Source organism: Furipterus horrens, unplaced genomic scaffold, assembly GCF_987537825.1.
Source record: "Furipterus horrens unplaced genomic scaffold, mFurHor1.1.pri manual_scaffold_3, whole genome shotgun sequence".
Lineage (NCBI taxonomy): Eukaryota > Metazoa > Chordata > Mammalia > Chiroptera > Furipteridae > Furipterus > Furipterus horrens.
This window is the reverse complement of record NW_028327173.1, coordinates 48,437,079-48,456,158: the sequence shown is the minus strand read 5'-3', so window position 1 is coordinate 48,456,158 and position 19,080 is coordinate 48,437,079. Positions and strand designations below refer to the sequence as shown.

The window sequence follows — 19,080 nt, the reverse complement described above, 5'->3', positions numbered from 1 at the left end:
GTAGAAGTTTAAGTCAATAATAATCTCTGCTGTATGTAAATTTTGTGTACATTTAAGGTGTCTGCATTTCATTCTCATTCAATTCTTATAAGAGGCAGATGGAGCATGCTGTTTTCTATGTTGGTAATATAGATAGAGGCTTAGAGCGGTTGTAATGACTTTATGATAGCCTCACAAAAAATTAATGACAGAGCTAGAATTAGAACTCCCACTTTTTGAATCAGTGAGCCAATAACAGTAACTGGAGCCATCTAGGAGAAAACGAGTCAGAGCCTCGCCTTTGGTTTTCCCCAGTAGTACAGATTAGAACGATGATAGGTATGGAGCTGTACAGGCACTTATTAGCTGAGTAATTTTGGGACAGTTACTTAATATTTCTGAACCTGGGACATAATAGGCACTTAATAAACAGTGGCTTTTGCTGTTTTTTTTTTTTAATGCTATCTTTATATAGGGAGAGTGGACTCCATTGTACTGTTAACATCATACTTATCCTACAGCTATACTTTCAATGGAATCATGTCCAGGAGATTTATTTTAATATTCCATAGATATAGTTATTATGTTCCCAAAGGGAATTGTGCAGTATATATTTGGAGTATTTTTCTGAAGAAAACATAATGTCCAGTGTAGAGAATCTTGGGCTTGGAGTATGTAGACTCAGGTACACCATGTATGAGCTGTATTACCTAAAGTAAGTCACGTATTTCCTTCTGGGGATAATAAGGGTTGGTGTTTTTACCTCACAGAGTTGTCACGAGAATCAGATGACATGATGTATGCAAAAGTACTTTGTAAACTATAAAGCTCTCCAAAATACTGTATGAGGCAGTATGGTTTTATTGACATAGTTTATTCCTTTATGATGAGCAAATCTGACTAAATCATCTTTAGCATAGTGCTTCCAGACCTACCAAGGCCCCTGGCACACGGTTAGAACTTAGAAGATGTAAAATCGTACAGTTAGATTAGAGGAGGTGTTTAGGGCTAAAGGAGGGAAGGAGCTCAGAGGTATGGAGAGGTTTATTGGAGGTCTTTGCTGGATAACTGATCACCTACCACTCCTAAGTCACTGATAAAAATTTAAAAAAAAGTAATGTTTACATGTAGTAACTGATACCACTTACTGAACTAGGCTGCCTTCATGTCAGGCATTGTATCCCTATTGTTTTTAATTTTGATAACTCTGCAAGATAGGCCTTATTCTTTTTTGTAGGTATATGGAAACTCAGGTTCAGAGAGTCATCATGGTCCAACACACCAGCTTATTCTTTTACTGATTTTGGGGTAAAAGAGTAGCTTATCCAGGAAAGGAGGATAATTTAGAGTTGAGGGAAGTTATTAGGCCCTATCATTCTCATTAGAACTGGTAGAAGCCTTAATGTGCACCCAGTTTAACCTCCCTTGCAGAAGCTAAGTGCCATAATGAAGCAGTAACCACAAGGTAGTGGATTCTGACTCCTGTGTGCTGTTTTTTTAGGTACAGTTACTTTTCCTGCACAGTACTGGTAACCCTCCCAAAGATGCTTCTGGTGCTCACTTGATGGTTTGCTGCGTTATTCCTTTGCTCTTCAAAAGAAAAAAAATTAAACTCAATGCAAAAACTAATGAGTTGTATGCCAGAAAAATGACATTTTACCATTATAAGAAAACTATAAATTATATAGATTTAAACTTAAAATGTATTTAGCAGCATGTGCAAGTAGGTATATAGGTATATTTAAAAGCAAAGTTGTATTTATTCGCTTGTAGAATATGATACTGAGCTCATGGATGTTTAATCCACCTCAACTAGTATTTGTATTTAATAGTTCCAAATGCTTGGAGCTATGCAGAAATCATATGTGATGTAGTCCCTGCTTTCAGGGAATTAACAGTCTTGCTGGTAGAGGCTGGTCTCCTGGGTGATAGGCTGTGCTTTATCGTTTTTTAATAGTTTTTCACCAGAGAGGAGGTTGTGTTTACAGGTGTGAAAGAGCATAGCATGAGACTGTATATATGAATTCTTTCATTTATTCTCCATTCATCCAAAAACAGTTACTGAGTACCTACCATTTGCTGATTGCTATGTTAAGCACTATGGATACAGAGATAAACCATCAGGGCATTCATGGTGTCTGGATAGTCATGTGCATACAGATTGTCAAATACAAACACATAAATAATCATGTGCATGCAGTGTCAGTAGTAAAAGAAGCACTTAGTGTTCTGGAGAGTTTGGCAGGTAAGACACTAATGTAAAATGTAGGTTTTATGCAAAGCTTTCCATTGGGAGCATCAGATAAGATAGGAGCATAAAGAATTAAATCACAAGATCATGAAATGAGTAATATATAAGCCTGTAAAATAAGCAGAAGAGTATGGCAATTAGGTTGGTGTTTGCATATTATGTATGTGCACAAATTAAGGGTTAAATTGGCATTTTTAGTCTCAAACAGTTCCCAGTGTTGATGGAATGTAGAAGAGTGGGAACTCTCATACGCATACAGTACTGGTGGGAATCGTCGGCAGCCGTCCGTCTCGAGAGACGATGGTGTAGCTTCCTAAGAGTCTCTGCACCGCCGAGAATGGCTGTGCAGTCCGACTCGGGAGTGACATGGTATCTGTCTCCTCCCGTGTTGAATCGACATCTTGTGATGACGCTGAAGCTACAGAGCCTGGGCAGGGTAATATGGAGGGTCTGCTGTTGCCCATGCAGCAGACCCCCCCTCTCTTCGCAGCTGAAGGGTCCAAGGGAAAGACGGAGTCGATACAGCTTGGCTTCAGGTGCGCCGCAGGAGTTGCCGGTGTTGACTACAACGTCAAACCGCCTTAGGGACTCCGGCTCCGGATTTTCTGTCAGGGTTTACTCCCTTAGCCTTTCCCCTGAAGAGGTATGCCGCAAGGCAGCGGAGGTTTTTTGGAGTCAGAGTTTTCCTTCTCTGAAAGGTGGGAATACAAAATGATATAACTACTTTGCAAAACAGGCAATTCCTTATAAAGTAAAATATATATTTACTGAAAAAAACAGCCATCCTATTTGTAGGTATTTACCCATGAGAAATAACGTGTCCACAGAGACTTGTATTGAAAGGTTCATTACAACTTTATTCAAAACAAGTAGTCCCTGACAATTCTATCCTCTGTTTGTCTGCTATCATAGAGTATTTGTCTTTCTCTGTCAGACTTATCTCACTTTGCATAATGCCCTAGTTTCCATTCTTGTTGTTGCAAATGGCAGGATTTCCTTTTATTTCACGGTTCAATAATATTCCTGTGTGTGACATCTTTATCCATTTATCTGTAGATGGACACTTAGGTTATTTCCATATATTGGCTATGGTGAATAGTGCTGCAATGAACATGGGAGTGCGGGTGTCTCTTCGAGACCTTGGTTTCATTTCCTTTGGATGAATACCCAGAAGTGGGATTGCTGGACCATGTGGTAGTTCTAATTTTAATTTTTTGAGGAACCTCTATACTGTTTTCCATTAAGGCTGTACCAATTTGCATTCCTACCAACAGTGCACAAGAATTCCCTTTTCTCCACCCTTGCCTGCACTTGATATGTCTTTTTGATAATAGCCATTCTAACAGGTGTGAGGTGATTGCTTATACTTTTGATTTGCATTTCCCTAATGAATAGTGATGTTGAGCACCTTTTCTTCACCTGTTGTCCATTTATATGTCTTCCTTGGAAAAATGTCTATTTAATTCCTCTGTCCATTAAAAAAAATTAAGTTATTTAATTTTTTGCTGTTGAGTTGTATGAGTTTATTAAAGATTTTGTATATTAACCCCATATCAGATTTGTAGTTTGTAAATATTTTTTCCCATTCAGTAGGTTGCCTTCTTATTTTCTTAATGGTTTCCTTTGCTGTGTAGCAGCTATTTAGTTTGGTATGTTTCTTCTTATTTATTTTTGCTTTTGTTGTTTTTGATGTCATATCCAAAAATTTGTTATCAAGACCAGTGTCATGGACCTTTTTTCCCTATGTTTTTCTTCTAGGAGTTTTATGGTTTGGGACTGAAATTTTTTTTTATCATGATTGTAATGGTGTTACATGACTATACATTTATCAAGACTCGTTGTATTATACACTTAAAATTGGTGAAATTTATTTTTGATATATTATGCCTCAAGAAAGAAAAAAAGAAACTGAATGTCTACTGTCTGTCAAGTGCTGTGTTAGGAATGTGATTAGTTACGTGTGATGTAGGTCCTCTCCCCATGCATTCACAGTGTAGGGTTGGTGTAGAGAGGCACAGTTCAGAGAGATAAGAGCCCTACAGACTCTCTCTGTTGAGGCACAAAGGAAAGAGTTCTTGATTAGGAAAGGTCCACAAAGGAGGTGCTTGATCTCTAGTGTGATGGGTGAACAGAAGAGGGAAAGGGCATTCCAGGCAAAGGCATGGGAGTGTAAAACTGCATATTATGTTTTATAAACTGCAAGGAGCCCGGTATTGCCAGAGCCCTGGACCTGTGAGATTTATGTCAAAGTGGCAAGAACTGAAGTTGGACAGGTGGGTGGAGAGGTAAAAGATGAACTGTTTCTCAAATTTGTTTATCAAATTCATATTGAGAAATTATGTACTTGAGGGAAAAACCTTCCCTCTTGGATGAGAGATGTGATGATCAATGCACCCATTCATGCGTCTCTGTTCCATTGCTTTTGGCTTAAAAACAAAACAACAAAAACCTTGTTTTCACAGCTAACTGCTTTAAAATAGTAATTCTCCCAGGATAGACTTCAGCTGAATTTGTGTAACTGAGGTTGCGCTTGAGCTTGCACCTGTTACAGGAGGAAACGTGTTTTAATGTTTGAGAAAGCCTTTCACACTAGCCATCTGGGAGAACTGCTGAGATTTGCCCGATGGGCTTGTGCCTTCAAGCAAATACCAGTTTATTTGTACCAACAGGGAGAAGAATAAAATCTCCCTCATATTACATTTTGGAAAGAAGGAAACCGGAAACTGCTTATTGGTTCAACTCCATATATATGAAATTCTTGAACATCATCCTCTGTCCTTGGAGGGATGCAGGGAAATGTGTGTGTGTGCATGTGTGTGTATGGTGGGAGCAAACACACAAGATTTTGTTTTTAATTTAAGTTTTAGAGAGAGGAGATGGGAGGGAGAAAGAGATGGAGAGAAATATCGATGTGAGAGAGAAACATCGATTGGTTACCTCTTGTACTCACCCCGACCAGGGAACAAACCCAGGCATGTGCCTGACCAGGAATTGAACTGGTGACCTTTTGCTTTGCAAGACAACACCTAACCAACTGAGCCACACTGGTCAGGGCTACACAGCATTCTGATTAACAAATAGGACAGCTATTTTTGCTCTAAAATTGAATACTTTGTCATGTATTACAGGCAATGGATTTTGAAGGCTGGGCTGACACGCTCTTTCTTCTGCAGTTCACCCTCTCTTGTGTGATGGGGTAAGTCTTTGCTGCCTTGTTACACACAGTTTTCCCAGAGAAATATGTTCTAGTGTCCTTTTGCCTCTTCCCTCAGTATCCTGTTTTGTCTCTTGATTATATTGGCTTAGGATAATCAAGCCTCCAGATTCAGGTTGTTTCACAGTCCTTGGGAATGTGTCCTCAGGGCAACCAATATGATCCCAAAGGATGGAGAAAAATTAACCATTGTTGTATTTTAACATTATTTTTCACCATATATTTCATGCATTATTTTATTTTATTTCTACATTGACCATTGAGAGATAATTGTTGTTCCTTTACCTATGAGAAGGCTGGCTTAGAACTCAGGTAGATTGCCTAAGTTTGCATGATTAGTAGGTGGCAGTGGCAGCCCTTGAATTTGGAACTGTTTGACCCTTCACTAGCAGGTTGTCTTCCTTTTCGAAGAGTATGCAGAAGGTTAGAGAGTATCTGAAAATGTGCCTCTTCTCTTCACCTCCATATTTCCCTAACATTTATTCCTCAGCCAGTCAATTCAGTTGATATTTGTGACTGCCTCTGGCACAGGCTAGGTACATAGCTTCAAAATAAAGTTGACATGGTACGTTAGGAGTGAATACTTTGTACTCAGAAGCCTCTATAAATCTGGGAGTTCCAACCGCTGCCACTTAGTTGTTAAGTGAACCTATATCCTCTCTTCTCTGTATCATTCCGGTTTTAGTTAGTGTGCTGTCTAGTTTGGTTTTCTTCCATCCTTAAGAATCTCTCTTGCCTTCACCCTGGTCCATAGGTCATATTGCCCTAACGGGAGGTGCACATCTGAGCCAGGGTCTGTGAGCTCTGAGCTCTCTATCTGGATTAACCAAACTAGTAGGAATATGATCTAAGCAGAGTACTCATGATTATGAATGATGGTTTCAAGGTTTTGGTAAGGTAGCCTGGAAAAAACACCTGGTCAGTAAATGGACATGTTTCTTTGTAATGAAATGTTTGAAAAGTTGAAGTGGTAGTACAAGCAGCAGTGGAGGAGGAAAGCTCGCGGTCAGGGGCTGGACTGTGCTGGAATGACCAGTACTGATTGTTTTCTTGGCTGGTGATTATTATAAAGCAAGTAAGTGGATCTTACTTATACAATACCTCTTCCTTCTTCATTCCAGGTTTATCTTGATGTACGCCACAGTACTTTGCACTCAGTACAATTCTGCCCTTACTACTACAATAGTTGGCTGTATTAAGGTGAGTTGAAAAATACTGTTATCTTTTGAGTAACTGCTTTATTTGAAAAATTGTTCCTCTAAAAGTAAGTCTGGCTATGGCCTTAAGTTCTATAACCAATCCTTATTTCCTCACTTTTTTTTTTTTTTGATAGTTTGACAGATTGTGGCGATGGTCTCTGAAACAATCTTTTAAGAACTCGGGGAGGGATAAACCTACTTTCAGGCAATTTGACTCTGATGAATATGAGGAAAGGAGAGTATGTCAGAATAGAGGAAGAATTCGGCCTATTTCTGACAGGGCAGGTGACTAGTTCAGTAGTGAGAGGCCTGTTTCTTTAACCCCCAACGAGAACCATTCAGTTCACTGAGTTCTGGCTCTTCTGTAGGGGCAGGATGCCTGCCAGAAGGTAATCAAGGCAGTTTTCCTCTGCGTGAGCCAAACCTTAAATAGCCTGCTTTAAAAAGCAGTGCCTGACATTTCCAGTGATGTCAGTTCCCCCTGATCCATTTTATTGGAGGGAGGCTCATTTGTCTTCAACCAGGAGAGCCACGTGGACTTGAATATTGAACTGAAGTTAGTGGCTTGAAGCCTGAGGCCTCTGTCATTTGACTTTGTAATTCTAGTGCTTTAAGACCCAAGAGGCCACAGCATGCCTGCATTCCAAATGAATTAGCTTGCTTTCCAAAAAAGATAAAACAGAGAGAGGTAGATCCTAGATCATTTGGGGAAAAGAGTGCGGGTGCCTTTGGCACTGTTGCCCCTTGTCAAAAAGTGAGGGTAGCTGTAGCAAAGGTAGAGTTTTTACTGCTCTGTTTTGTCTCCCTGTGTACCCCCAATGGAGCAGTGTCCACGTGACCCGGATTTGGGTTAAAATTTCAGGTCTGTGACTTCAAATCATGCAGTTGGAGTGTTTGGTATGAACAGAACTCTAACTTAAGCTATAACAATCAGTTGTGTGAATTCCCATGAAATCTAGAGACAGTAATCTACCTTCAAAGGCCTGGCTGGCTGACATGATTTTAGCCCCCCCCAAATTAGCTATTAGCTGTCTTTCAGTTTTGTAAAGTAAGGGCTGTAAGAGCAAAGTGGATGGCTTGCATCTGCAGAGTGAGAACAGCAAGAACAGTGTAGTTGGCATCATGTTTTTAGTCAAGAAGGAGGGTGCAGGAGGCCTCTGTTTAATTTTAATAACTAAACCTCTTTGCTTTGATTTTCTTAGTGCATGGATTAACATAAAGCCTAGTACTTTTCTTTTGTTATTTCCTTCTCTGCACAGTCCAAAGGGATTAGTTTTACTTCTAAACTCTAGAGGGAGAGGGAACATTGCATTGTCTGATCAGCTTACAATTGCTGTCACTCCTTACTGCCACGTGGCGTCACTGTTAAAGGATCTTACCCCTGACCAATGGGAGTCCACCGATGCCCTTGCTATTTCAGTCTCATGCTGGACAGTGGAGCCTCTTCTGTTAGCCCCTCAGTTCATACCCTTTTAGCGCAGTCACTGTCCCCCAAGGGGCTTTACACTGTCATCTGCACTTGAGGATCCTAACCCTATGAACACATAGGTCAGCATTCCTTGTTCCTTTGAAGTGTGGTGAGAAAATTACTTAGAACAACTAGTTAAAAATGGAAATTCTTAGGCTTGCCTCAGATATGATTGAATCTCAATCTCTCAAATAGAGCCTGGAAATTATCATCTTTAACAAGGTTTCCAGATGATTCTCAGGTATTACTAAAATCTGAGAATTAGTTTTGAGCTACCAGACTCTTCTGTGCTTTCTGGTTAGTTCTACTTAGGGAATTGCTGTCTTTCCCTAATAGCAAACCTTTGTTAGGTTGCCCTAATGAGTACTTAGAGTTTTTCTAACTTCTGATTGGTTTCGAGCAATAAAGATTGGGTTCTCAGTCTTATACCTTCTGAAGTTCCTTGTTCAGTTTATGCAACTTAATATACCTTCTCCCTGGATTTTTGGATCTCTGTATTCCAAGAGAGGTTCTGTTACGCATTTTCCCAAGTTCCTTGCTGTTACATGATGTTTCATTGTTTTCCCCCTGAACTAATTAAAAAGATCTGCTCTAAGGTAACTTACTTTCTCTGTCCTTAGAATTGGGAGAGGCGGACATAATTTTGAATGCTCAAAGGGCACTCCATTATAAAAATAATTTTGAAGTTTGTTTTTGGCCTTTTAAAAGCACTACAGCCTCTGCTTCAGAGGCCTAATCTAGGAGATTCCAGGTGCTGAAAATGTTTGTAACACCGTTTATGGCAGTTGTAAAGGCAGAGAGAGAGGCGATGACTCTTGAATGTGAAAGGAAGGAGTTTGGGGGAGAACTGAATATTAACCTTGGAAAATTTCATTTCACCTTTATTGTCTGAGTTTAATTAAAGGAGAATCAGATAAGCAGATGTTTATACCTGGGAGTTAAAGGGAGTCAGGAGAGGTGATTTTAGGTATGCTACTTTGAGATGACTTCCCATGTTTTTTTTGAAGATAGCAAGGAAGTTTCCTCTAAAACAGTGGTTCTCAACCTTCCTAATGCTGCAACCCTTTAATTCAGTTCCTCATGTTGCGATGACCCCCAACCATAAGATTATTTTAGTTGCTACTTCATAACTGTAATTTTGCTATTGTTATGAATCGTAATGTAAATATCTGATATGCAGGATGTATTTTCATTGTTACAAATTGAACATAATTAAAGCATAGTGATTAATCACAAAAACAATATGTAATTATATATGTGTTTTCCGATGGTCTCAGGTGACCCCTGTGAAAGGGTTGTTCGACCCCCAAAGGGGTCGCGACCCACATGTTGAGAACTGCTGCTCTAAAAAGTGTCTTCATGTTGCTAAACTCCCCACCATCCCCTTTGTCCTTTTCAAAAAAAAGGGAAAGATTCTTATATGTAAGCAGGCTTCCCTTCTCTCCTCTCCCCTCGCAAGTCAACAGTTACCTCAATGAGAAGAAAAGCATTCTTTTCTAAGATTGCTAAATGTGCCTTTCTGTTTCCTACCCTTAGTAAAAACAGCGTTTCTCTGTTTAGATTTAGAATGTTAGCCCATACCACAGAGCAGGAAAAGTTTGATAATCTTGTATTTTTCAGTATTGGTGAAAGCATTTAGTTTTTGAAGAGAGAGATTAGGAAGAGGCTAATGTCGTTTCCTTGTTAGTGTTCTTGTTCCTGCTACACTTATTTTAGGATTGGTGGAGTTTTGTTATTGTCTGTTTATTTGTTTTGCATTTTAAAGATAGGTATTTAGGTCATAGCATGGGTGAGTTTATATGAATATTTAAAAAGCTCATTTAAACCTATGTAACAGTGTATTGCCTTTTTTTTTAGAATATATTAATAACTTATATTGGAATGGTCTTTGGTGGAGATTATATTTTCACGTGGACAAACTTCATTGGCTTAAATATCAGGTAAGGAAAAAAATTTAAATATAACCACTTTGCAAGTAGGCTTTGGATACAAAAATAGTGTCACAGTAAGGTTGGGCTATTTAATGGTAAATTTGTTCATTTATTAAACAAACATTTATGGAGTGCCTACAATATATTATATATTTAACATCTTTAGAGAGTGCTTTTTAAGGAAGAGAGAGAAAATGGTTCCTTATTTTATGTATAATCGTTGGAGAACCTTCTGGAAGTTGAACTTCTTTTACTTAACTCTTCAAAGAACAGACCTTTACTTAGTATGCTAGATGGCACTACACTGTGCTCGAGGAAGTACAGGGCCAGAGAACACCAGCTCTGTTAGAAATGCTTTGTATGCGTCTGACTTTGGCCATATTGCTGCATTTCTTTAGATTTTATTATCTTCATCAATGGTGAGGGCGACTTGTATGGAATATCTTTTTCAGCTCAGGAATTTTGAATCTCATGGTTTTAAATCTATTTATATTCTAAAAAATTACCAGATTTGCATTTGGGCCAGACCTCTGTCCTGAACTCAGGCTTGTGTATCTAACAGCCCACTTGACTATCCAGCTGACATGTCTAAAACTGAACTCCTTTTAGTTTCTCTAGAGTCTGTTCCACCTAAAGCCTCTGCATCTCAGGTGGAGACACCATCCTTCTAGCCTTTCAATTCAAAAACCTTGGAGTCATCCTTTACTCTTCAATCTTATACTCAATGTCTAGTGTGTTAGCAAATTCTGTTGGCTCTACCTTCAGGATATATTCAGAAAAGGATCACTTCTCACTGCATTGTTCCATCATCATCTACACCACCAATATCGCTTGCCTAAATTACTACCTAGTCTTCTGCACTTGTCCCTGGTTTGACTCATCTCCCACCTCCCCCACCCCCCAGTCCCACCCTGCAGTTCTCAACAGAGTAGGCAGTGTAGGTCAGAGCATCCACTTTTTACTCTCTCACTCTCCATGCCCGAGTCCTGACAAGGCCCTGTGAGATCTGTCTCCTCTTTACTTCTCTAGTTTCAGCTCCTGCTTCTCTTCTCCCTCATCCCACTTCATGCACACAGAGTCCCTTGCTGCTCCTTCAGCATGCTGAGCACGCTCTCACTCTGGGGCCTGTACAGCCTACTTCCTCTGCCTGCACACTGTACTCCAGATACTTGCGTGGCCCACTCCTCTACGCCCATACATTTTTGCTCAAATGTTACTGTCCCAAGGAAGTCTGCTCTAACCACCTCATTTAAAATCGCAATCTGTTCTTCCTCTTTTGATACTCCAAATGCTCTTATTCCACTTTTCTAGTTACTTTTTCCAGAGCACTTAATCTCTTTCTAATATACTATATAATTTTTCTAATTTATATTTATTGCCTCTTTTCTATGCCCCTTGCTAGAAAGTAACTTGCATGAGGATGGGGATCTCTGCCTATATTGTCCATTCAAGTTTCCCAAGCTCCTAGAATGAGTCCTGGTATTTCCTTAATAAATATTTGCTTGGTTAATTCTATATGGATTGGTGAAAAAGTACTTTGGGAACTATAAAGCTCTCTACTAGAATATGACAGTATCATCTTTCTACAATAATTCGAAGCAAATTATATAACCTCTCTGATGTTTTACTTCTTCACATGTAAACAAATGATAATACCTGTTCTACTTTTCTTATGGATCAATATGAGAATTTAATACAAATATTAATAGGTTAATAATTCATCATTGCCCCTTCCCTGACATCCTTTTGCTACTATTACTATTTGCCTTTTAGAGGAAAAATCGTTTGTTATCTGTGGATTTAGGAGTTTGTGGGATGGTGGGTATATATGTATACCCGAGAATTGCATGTTATAGAAGGAAGATAAGCAGTTGGGTCTCAGACCATGTTTGGAGGTGCAGTTCTGAAGCTTGCCCTCTGTATGAGTCTGAGTAATTATCTTTTCTGAGCTTCAGTTTTTTACGTGATGGATGAAAATACCTATCTTTTTAGCGTTGTTAGAATAATAGGTGTAAAGTTCTTAATTCATTGCTTGGCATCTATGCTTAGTAAATATCTATTTCTTTCATTAAGATTTTTGAGGAAGGGCCAGGATATAAGGAGGAAAATGGTGAACCAGTTCTGACTTTGGATGTGGCCCAAGTTTCATGCATTTCTAAAAATTGGATTAAAGAATCACTATATAGACCTGAGTCAGAGATGCCTTAATTTTCTTTTTGTCTCCTTAAAATAAATAATCTCATAGCCAAAATGAAGCAAAAGGCTCTTTTTGCATTTTTAGGTCTCTATAGTTCAAGTCTAAGATAATTTCATAAGAAAGGTTAGGTTTTTTTTTTTTTTTAACATTGCAAACTACTTAAAATAACTTTTTAAGTACCTGAGTATTTTGGAATGTTACAGTTTATGTCAGCCTAACATGTATCAAATCTAACATCTTGAACATGTTTCCAGTGGAATTTCTGTTTGTGTCAGGTAGTGCATTATAGTTCTTGTTAAATAGTACCATTTTGCTAGCAAGGTTAGTTGATAATAATGTCATTGGTATCCTGTCCCTATGTGGTATTTTTATTTTATTTTATTTTATTTTTTAGAATATTTTATTTATTTATTTTTAAGAGAAGGGAGGGAGAAAGAGAGGGAAAGAAACATCAATGTGTGGTTGCCTTTCATGTGCCCTGACTGGGAATCGAACCAGCGACCCTTTGGTTTGCAGGCCGGCACTCAGTCTACTGAACCACACCAGCCAGGGCTGCTATGTGGTATTTTTAATAATTTATAGTTGCTTTCATATTTTATTGTAATACATTGTACATGTCGTATCTCTTTAACCCCTGCTTTATTACAAGGCTAGGGAGAATAAGTGATATGTTTAGTTAGCCAGTCCACATTCAAATTATTGGTAGCATTGGTATGAGAATCCATGTGACCTTCTGTTTGAATACTATTTCCATTACAGTGTACTTTTCAGCTTTTGTAAAGGAAAATACATATTGTCTGATTTTTTTCACTTTTTAAAATGAAAATTATGGCTTTGTGGTTTACACTTTCTTGACTTATCTTCCACTGGTTAGTAAGCAGATTCACAGGTTGTGCACATTTCTTTTTCTTTTCTTTTTTTAAAATATAAAAACCAAACTTAAGGTGGTTACTTACTAGGTTTTACTTTGATTGGAAATGATGTCATTCCATCCTTGACTGACTGACCTTTGCAGGAAACCACTAATTGAACTGTATTCTTAAAGCATTCCATGATTAAACCCAGATACATCTAACTCCCCTCCATCCCGCTTAGTTTTCCTGCTGTTTTAAGACAAGTTTAAATAGCCCCCTCTCTGGTACGATTCAAGTGCAGGAAGCAGGAGGTTTGCATTGGTAGCTTCTCAGTTCCATTCAAATTTGATTCTGTGATTTGAGGAGGCATTTTTTTAGTAGAGCTCTGTTGAGCGTCTGTCTCTAAATGCCTTTTTCAAGTGGCCAGTTCCAAGGGTGCTCATCCAAGCCTGAGGCAGTGCCAGAGAGGGCGGGGCAGGAGCAAGGGGTGGTGGCAGGGCCTGCTGGTCAGTGGCTGGGCTCTGGCCTGTGCCTTTGACCTGAGTAAGGTGGCCTTTCCAGATAATGACCTCATCATCCTCATAACAGCCCAGGCTGGAATTCTGAGACTCTCTGAAACTCATCTTTATCTGTGATTCTTTTTCCTTTCCATTAAAAAAAAAATTAATATAGATTTAAATGTAGTAAAATCCACCCCTCTTAGTGTAGTTTTATGAGTTTTGATAAATGCATTGCTGCATAGTCACGTAACTCCTACACCACTTTCGAGATAAAAAACAGTTGTATCACCTGCATCGCCCCCCAAATCTCCCTATGTCCCTTTGCATTGAACCCCTGCCCCTGACAAACACCTGTTTTCTATCCATGTAGTGTGCAGAACGTCATATAATGATACATAATATTGTGTAGCTTTTGGTCTGACTTCTTTCATTTAAAAGTTTATGCTGTTGCATATATCAGTACTTTGTATCTTTTTATTACTGAGTATTTTATTATGGATATATCACAGTTTATCCATTCACCAATTGAAAGACAAGTCTGCAGTTTTTATCTGTTTTGCATTAGCTGCTAAAACATTTGCTTAGAATTTTGTATGTGAACATAAATTTTTATTTCACTTGGGGTAAATACCTGGAAATGGAATTCCTAGGTTGTATGGTAAGAGTATGTTTATAAGAGTTTCCAAACGATTTTTGGAAGTGTCTGTACTATTTTGGTTATCTTAAAACTCCTAGGCAGATAGAATGGTTCACATTTTGGCCAAAATTCTGTGACTACGGTACTTCTATTTTTAAAGTATGTGCATAGAACAACACTTATCCTTAGTATAGAAAGGACATAACTTGATACCTGGGAAGGCAACAGATCGGAAGTTAATGCTTGTTGAGTACCTGGTAGATGATGGCTACCTTTACAGTGTCATCTTATTTAATCATCCCCCAGGTCACAATAACGAAATTGAGGCTCAGAGAGGTGAAATAGCTTGCCCAAAGTCACACAGCTACCGTAATAAGAATCAGAGCTAAGTTCTAACCATGATACACTTTAAAAATATGCTCCATAATTTAAATGTGTGAGGGTACATGGGATAAGAAATTAAAATGGCCCTTCTTTGTTTTGAACATTTCCAAAGTCTCCTTGCTTATTTCCTGCCTGATTTGTCTTCATTCTCTTATTTCCCTTTGCAGGCAGCATATATTAAAGGAAGTGACTACTTAGTGTATGCAAAGCCATAGATTGATGTTTATCTTCAGGGAATTTGTAATCTAGCTGGGAAGAGTCATTTATTTATAAACAAATGTATTGTAGGTACCTTCAAGGTACCAAACATTTTAGGCAATGGAAATAGAGCTGCTGTCAAAACTGATCAAAACCCTTGCCCTTCATGCAGTTTTCCTTCTACTAGAGGAGACAGAAAATGAATGAAGATACATGTGTGAACTATTCGCTGGTGATAAATGTTAATTTTGATAAATAGTACTGCAGAAAAATAAAGCAGGGGAGGGGGATAGGGAGTATTTCGGGAGGGGGTTGGTACTTACTGAGGAGGTTGCATTTTGTGTAGACCTGAAAAAATGGAGGGAATGAGCCACATTGATTTCTGGAGCGATGAGCAAGTGAAAAGGCCCTGAAGTGGGAGTGCACTTGGTGAGTTCAAGGAACAACAGGGAGGCCAGTGTGGCAGAGTGTGGAGGGGCACTCAGGTAATACTTTATTTTATTTTATTGAATTTATTGGGGTGACACTAGTTAACAAAATTATACAGTATCATGTGTTCACCACCCCAAGTCAAGTCTCTGTGAGGGATTACTTTTAAGAGAGCCAAAGATGTTCCAGTGTTTTGAATAGAGGAGTGACATGATCTGGTTTAGTTGTAATAGGATTACTCTGGCCACTGTGTTGCGATTAGACTGAAGGAAGAGGGGAAGTGTGATACATTTATGTTATTAGTAATGGCTTTCATTTCTATAATAATCATATGGCATTTATATAGCATTAATAATAGCAATGATGAGGCACTTTTTATACATTCTGTCAAAAGAGCTTTCAACAGCTATTTTTAAAAGGATTTTATTAGTTTTATTTTTAGAGACATGGGAAGGGAGGGAGACAAGAGAATTTAGGGAAAGGTTGATGTACGAGAGATACATTGACCAGTTGCCTCTTGCATGTGCCCTGTCCCCTGATAACTAAGGACCTGGCCCACAACCTGGGCATGCGCCCTGACTGGGAATTGAATCAATGGTCTTTTGGTTCTCATGCCAGTGCTCAATCCACTAAGCCACACCAGTCAGGGCTCAAGCTATTATCACTCCGGTGTCACAAAGTAGCTCTCCAGACTGACACCCGTAATTAGGGTTATGGTAGTCTCAGAAACTAGAATCAAAACAGAGGGTTGCTTGGGAGACTTCATGGAGGAAAGCATACTTAGGACTAGGCCTTGAGCAGGAGGCTTTGGAGAGGTGGACAAGGAAAGGGTGGGTAGTCCAGCCATTGAACAAAAGCATGGAGCTCTAAATGCAGGTGTTAGATGGGAACTGGGGAGGAGGAGCAGCAGGCACTCAGGTGTGGTCAGAGGGGAATATGGGGAAAGTAGGTTGGTGCCCGCATGTGAGATTTCTAACATCTCATAAGAGATAGAATGAATACCCACCTAGGAAAACACTCTTGAGAGTTACTAATAAACTGCATATCGACAGGAGTAATCATTGTTGCAAAGGAGTGAACCCTTCTGGTGGTGGGTATGTGGACAGTTGAAGGGTACCAGCAACCAACTCAGAGGCTGAGAGCTCAGATCATGGGTTTTCCACCATGAACTTGATTCTGGTCAGAGAGAAACCAGCTCTGTGAATCTCCCAGGGTCTGCATGTTTACTTATGAGTTGGGATGACTTCTATTTTCATTAAAAGTAACATTTGTCTTGAATGATTATTTTCAGAAATGCCGAATATACAAATAAAAAAGAGATCACCTATAATTTTACCATCCAGACGTAACAGTTGTTAATGTTCTTTTTGTGTTCCTTCCAGACTTTATTCTGGTGCATATCAATATACACATTCTCATTCATTTAAATAAAATGGGATTAGATAATACTTGATGTTTTATGACATTATTTTTTCATTTAAGATGTCATTGCTTGTTTTTATTTTTATATCATTTTAATGGATGCATGGTATTCTATTGATGAATTTATATAATTCCTTACTGTGGGATATTTACCCTTAATTTTTTGCTATTATAAATTTTGTGGTAAACACTTTGTCAATAAGTCTAAGAATATGTGCACAATTCATCAATGAAGTAGATTGCTAAGTCAAAGGATAAGTAGAATTCTAAAGGCTTTTCATTTCAACTTATTATCTTCCAGAAAACTTGTAAAAACATTGGCACTCCTGTTGACAAGTATGTGCAAACATTCGTTTTCTCAAAGCATCAGCATCAGTGGCTAGTACCACGACAGGGGAGTGCCTCTGGGGCAGAGGAAAATGCTGTATCTGTTTTAATTTTATGTGCTGTGGATTGACAGTGGCAACTTCACCCCCCCCCCCCCCACACACACACCATTTTGCTGTTCCTTCCTTCCTCCCTGATGGGGGTGTTCTATTTTGCAGCATTGCTGGGAGCCTGGTGTATTCCTACATCACTTTCTCTGAAGAGCAGCTGAGCAAACAGTCGGAGGCCAGTAACAAGCTAGACATTAAGGGGAAAGGAGCAGTATGACCAGAGGATTGCTTCAACGACAGAGGCCCAAGGTTTTGATCGGCTTGGAACACTGGCAGTTCTTATACAAATCCTGAGGTGTCTTGATTATGGAGAAAATACCATTCCTTTGCACTTACACAATCTGAGGATTGATTGCTGCCTTTTAAAATTTTATGAGAAGAACTTATAATTGACACTTTTAAATATGCCATTTGAATTAATTTATATCAGACTGGAAAATACACCAGGCTTTTTAATTTATTTTTCTTCTGTGCCGACAGTGAAACATCAGTGTTTTGAAACTATTTTATTCCGTAGTTTGATATCCAGCCGTCCCTGAGAGCTGCATAAATAAAGTGCTTCAAGTGGAGCTGCGTCATACAAATCTTTGCACCTGGAGGCAGTTTTAGCCTTCTTTCTGCTGGAAATGCAGCGGAGTATCTGAAATTTCTTCTTTGAATTGTATTTCTTAACAATTGCATTTTTTTCATAAGGATCTCATCACTGCATTTGCCAGAGACAACCTTCGGCACTACAAAAATGTGAGAGGCTTTGAAGCGTGTTGCTTTTCATGTCGGCTTTCCCGAAAACTCATGGATGAACAGAGTGCATTCCTTGAAAATATGCTGTTCCCTCTTGGTTGTGTGGGATGGGGAATAGTGAAGTGATGGAGGAAGGAGGCATTTTACTCATTGATTTATCTCTCTGATTCATTCATGTAACTAAAATGTATTCAGTATGTAACATGTGCCAGGGTTTGTACTACATGCTGGGGGTACAAAGATGTTTCCTGGAAGTACAGTAGTCGAATGTTCTCACTTCTGTTGAATGACAGTAAGACAGAACTTAGCTCTATTGATCCATTCAGAAGATGTGACTGCGAACAAGGCACAGAACTTTTTCACTTCTCAGAACCTGCAGTTCTATAAGTGGGGTTAGCAGCACTCGCCCTGCCTAACCTGCCACAGTGGGAAACTAAAGGCCACAGCGTGAGAGCGAGTGCATGTGAAGAGCTGCATTTTGTGACCCCCGCGGCTCAGCCCTTCTCTGGGTGAGGAGGGCAGGCAGGCAAGGTGAGCACCATACACTTCCCTGTGCTTCCCTCTCCTGGGTTTATTGCTACTCCTTTTACCCATCTTTGAAGCAACACAACTGGTTCTTACGCTCCTGAATGTATTGGCTTGAGGGGAAAGGCCAGTTAGATGTTTCTGGATTGTCACGGTTTGGTCCTTGTCTGGCAGTCCCAGTGTCACCTTCCTTTCTCTTCAACGGCATGTGCACGCCGCTTGTGTGGCCACTCCCACCTACACTCTGTGTCCTTTGGCTCACTTAGTGAGGACGCCAGCTTCTCTCAAGACCCAGCGCTGCATTTGGGGAGAGCCGCTATGGATGGGCATTGTCTGAATTGCCCCTTCGGGCAGGGCAGGGTGTCAAATTAAACAGTCCTGTGAGTTGGCTCAGACACCTACTCTGCCTTGGGGGATGAGTGCTCAGGCCGGTGTGCAGTGAGTATATAAGAGCCTGAGTACCTTTGCACTGGTGTACACATGACCTTCTCATTCACTGGGGTGAGAGGTCACTGGGATCCTTTGGCCTAAACAATAAGTATTCTGGTGCCGAAACATGTGACCTGGAAGGTTTTGATTTGTTTTTATTTTTGAAGAATTAAATTGAGGTCATTTTCGTATTTCTACTTTTCCCTTGTTTTGTCTGTATTAACGCCTGGCCATTGGTGCTGGGATCCTAGAATGAGTCTCATCGCCAGCATTCAAGTTATATGC

The 19,080-nt window shown here is 39.5% G+C and overlaps 1 protein-coding gene across 2 annotated transcripts in view; it reads left to right on the top strand.

Annotated features, from left to right (window-relative positions):
• SLC35D1 (solute carrier family 35 member D1) overlaps positions 1-19,080 on the top strand; it is a 58,712-nt gene that overhangs the window by 18,458 nt on the left and 21,174 nt on the right. Inside the window, exons 9-12 of one of the 2 annotated variants that reach the window (XM_090269585.1) lie at positions 5,359-5,426; positions 6,566-6,644; positions 9,969-10,051; positions 17,209-18,986. In XM_090269585.1, coding sequence (XP_090125711.1) covers positions 5,359-5,426; positions 6,566-6,644; positions 9,969-10,051; positions 17,209-17,317 — 339 coding nt within the window. In that variant the 3' untranslated portion in view covers positions 17,318-18,986. Of the gene's footprint in view, positions 1-5,358; positions 5,427-6,565; positions 6,645-9,968; positions 10,052-17,208; positions 18,987-19,080 lie in introns of those variants that run through there. The other variant, XM_090269586.1, reaches the window with a different exon arrangement.